Raw genomic sequence first — 1,537 nt, 5'->3', positions numbered from 1 at the left:
ATTTTTGCGAACGCTTTTTGTATTTTTTAAAATACTATGAACATTAAAAAACGCGCGTTACCTAGAAATATTTTATTTCAAATTATTGCTATTTTAAATTCAAGAAAAAAGTTTCCAAATTTTAAATGTTAAAAATAATTTTAGAAACTAATGTCTTATTGTTGTATTTGTAATAAATAAAATATATTTATAAAAAATTCTAATTTCTTAAATTCAGGAATTCTCTAATTCGGATATTTTATAAATCGGCAATTTTCTGTCGCGAATTTTATTATTCGGTAATTTTCCAATTCGGTAATATCAAAAACTGTCGGGAATTTTCCAATTCGGTAATATTATAAAATATCGAGAATTTTATTATTTGGGAATTTTGCAATTCTGGAATTTTATAATTCTGAATTATTACTATTCGAAAATTTTATTATTCGGGTATTTTCCAATTCGGTATTTTTATTTTTCGGCAATTTTATTATTCGTGAATTTTATATTTCGGCAATTTTCCAATTCGGTATTTTTATTTTTCGGTCATTTCATTATTCGTGTATTTTATTATTTCGGAATTTTCTAAATCAGTATTTTTATTTTTCGGCAATTTTATTATTCGCGAATTTGATTAATTGAGAATTTTCTAATTCGGGAATTTTACATCGTCGGGAATTTAATTTTTCGGGATTTTTCCGTCGTCCCATAATTTATAAACTACGACAATTAAAATTAAATATGCAATTTTCTTTAGAAATGGATTCAAGAGACAATTAATTTTTTTTTTAATTTTGCGAAAAAATTAGAGGACATTTCGACAGGCATTTTTTTAAAGGATCTATTTTCTAAATAAATACTATTTTTGGATCTCTCTAATATACATGTAAACGAATGTGTACATTTTCAAATAAAAAATCAATTAAAACTATCAATATTTTGCTAAATATTACGTATATTATTTAAATTAAGGGGTGCACTATTTCACAATTAACATACATGTTTATAATTAAATTAAATTTATCTTCGAAAATTTAATTTACAACTTTTTAAACAAAATTATGCTTGCTGTTTCAGATTTCGAGTCTCAGCATGAATAACTCGTGGTCACCAGAAGAAGGAGGACCTGAGGCATGGTGGCCACCTATGTTAAATACCACCTACTGGTTAACAACACACAATACTTCATATTATGATGAATATGGTAAATTTTTATATTTTATTATTTATTAGCAAATATACTCTGGAATTAAATTTTTTTAAATAAACAATTTAAAAATATACTATTAAAAAAATGTTGTTGATGATGACCGAATACACTCAAAATGAAATTGAAGTGTTCCGAAAACACGATCAAATTTCTCGATTTTTTAAAATCAAGATATTCAAATAATTTTTCTTCAGATGCCAAACAAGGTTGTCATTGAAGTAAATGCATCGATTGGTTGAAAATAATCTACGAGGGTAGTTCAATAAGTCCTTAGAATGACCAACAGATGGCGCGCGAATCACTCCAAATCATCTGTTTTCAGTCAGCACCACTCCCGACTAGATATAT

The 1,537-nt window shown here is 25.9% G+C and overlaps 1 protein-coding gene across 1 annotated transcript in view; it reads left to right on the top strand.

The window, feature by feature from the left end:
* LOC117179945 (RYamide receptor-like) overlaps positions 1–1,537 on the top strand; it is a 302,704-nt gene that overhangs the window by 94,348 nt on the left and 206,819 nt on the right. The window contains exon 2 of the mRNA XM_033372181.1: positions 1,057–1,183. Within this exon, the coding sequence (XP_033228072.1) occupies positions 1,072–1,183 (112 nt within the window). The 5' untranslated portion in view covers positions 1,057–1,071. The remainder of the gene's footprint in view (positions 1–1,056; positions 1,184–1,537) is intronic.

The sequence above is a fragment of the Belonocnema kinseyi genome, chromosome 9 (assembly GCF_010883055.1).
Source record: "Belonocnema kinseyi isolate 2016_QV_RU_SX_M_011 chromosome 9, B_treatae_v1, whole genome shotgun sequence".
In the NCBI taxonomy this organism is placed as follows: domain Eukaryota; kingdom Metazoa; phylum Arthropoda; class Insecta; order Hymenoptera; family Cynipidae; genus Belonocnema; species Belonocnema kinseyi.
Note: the sequence above shows the minus strand (reverse complement) of the source record. Positions and strands in the feature narration are given on the sequence as shown.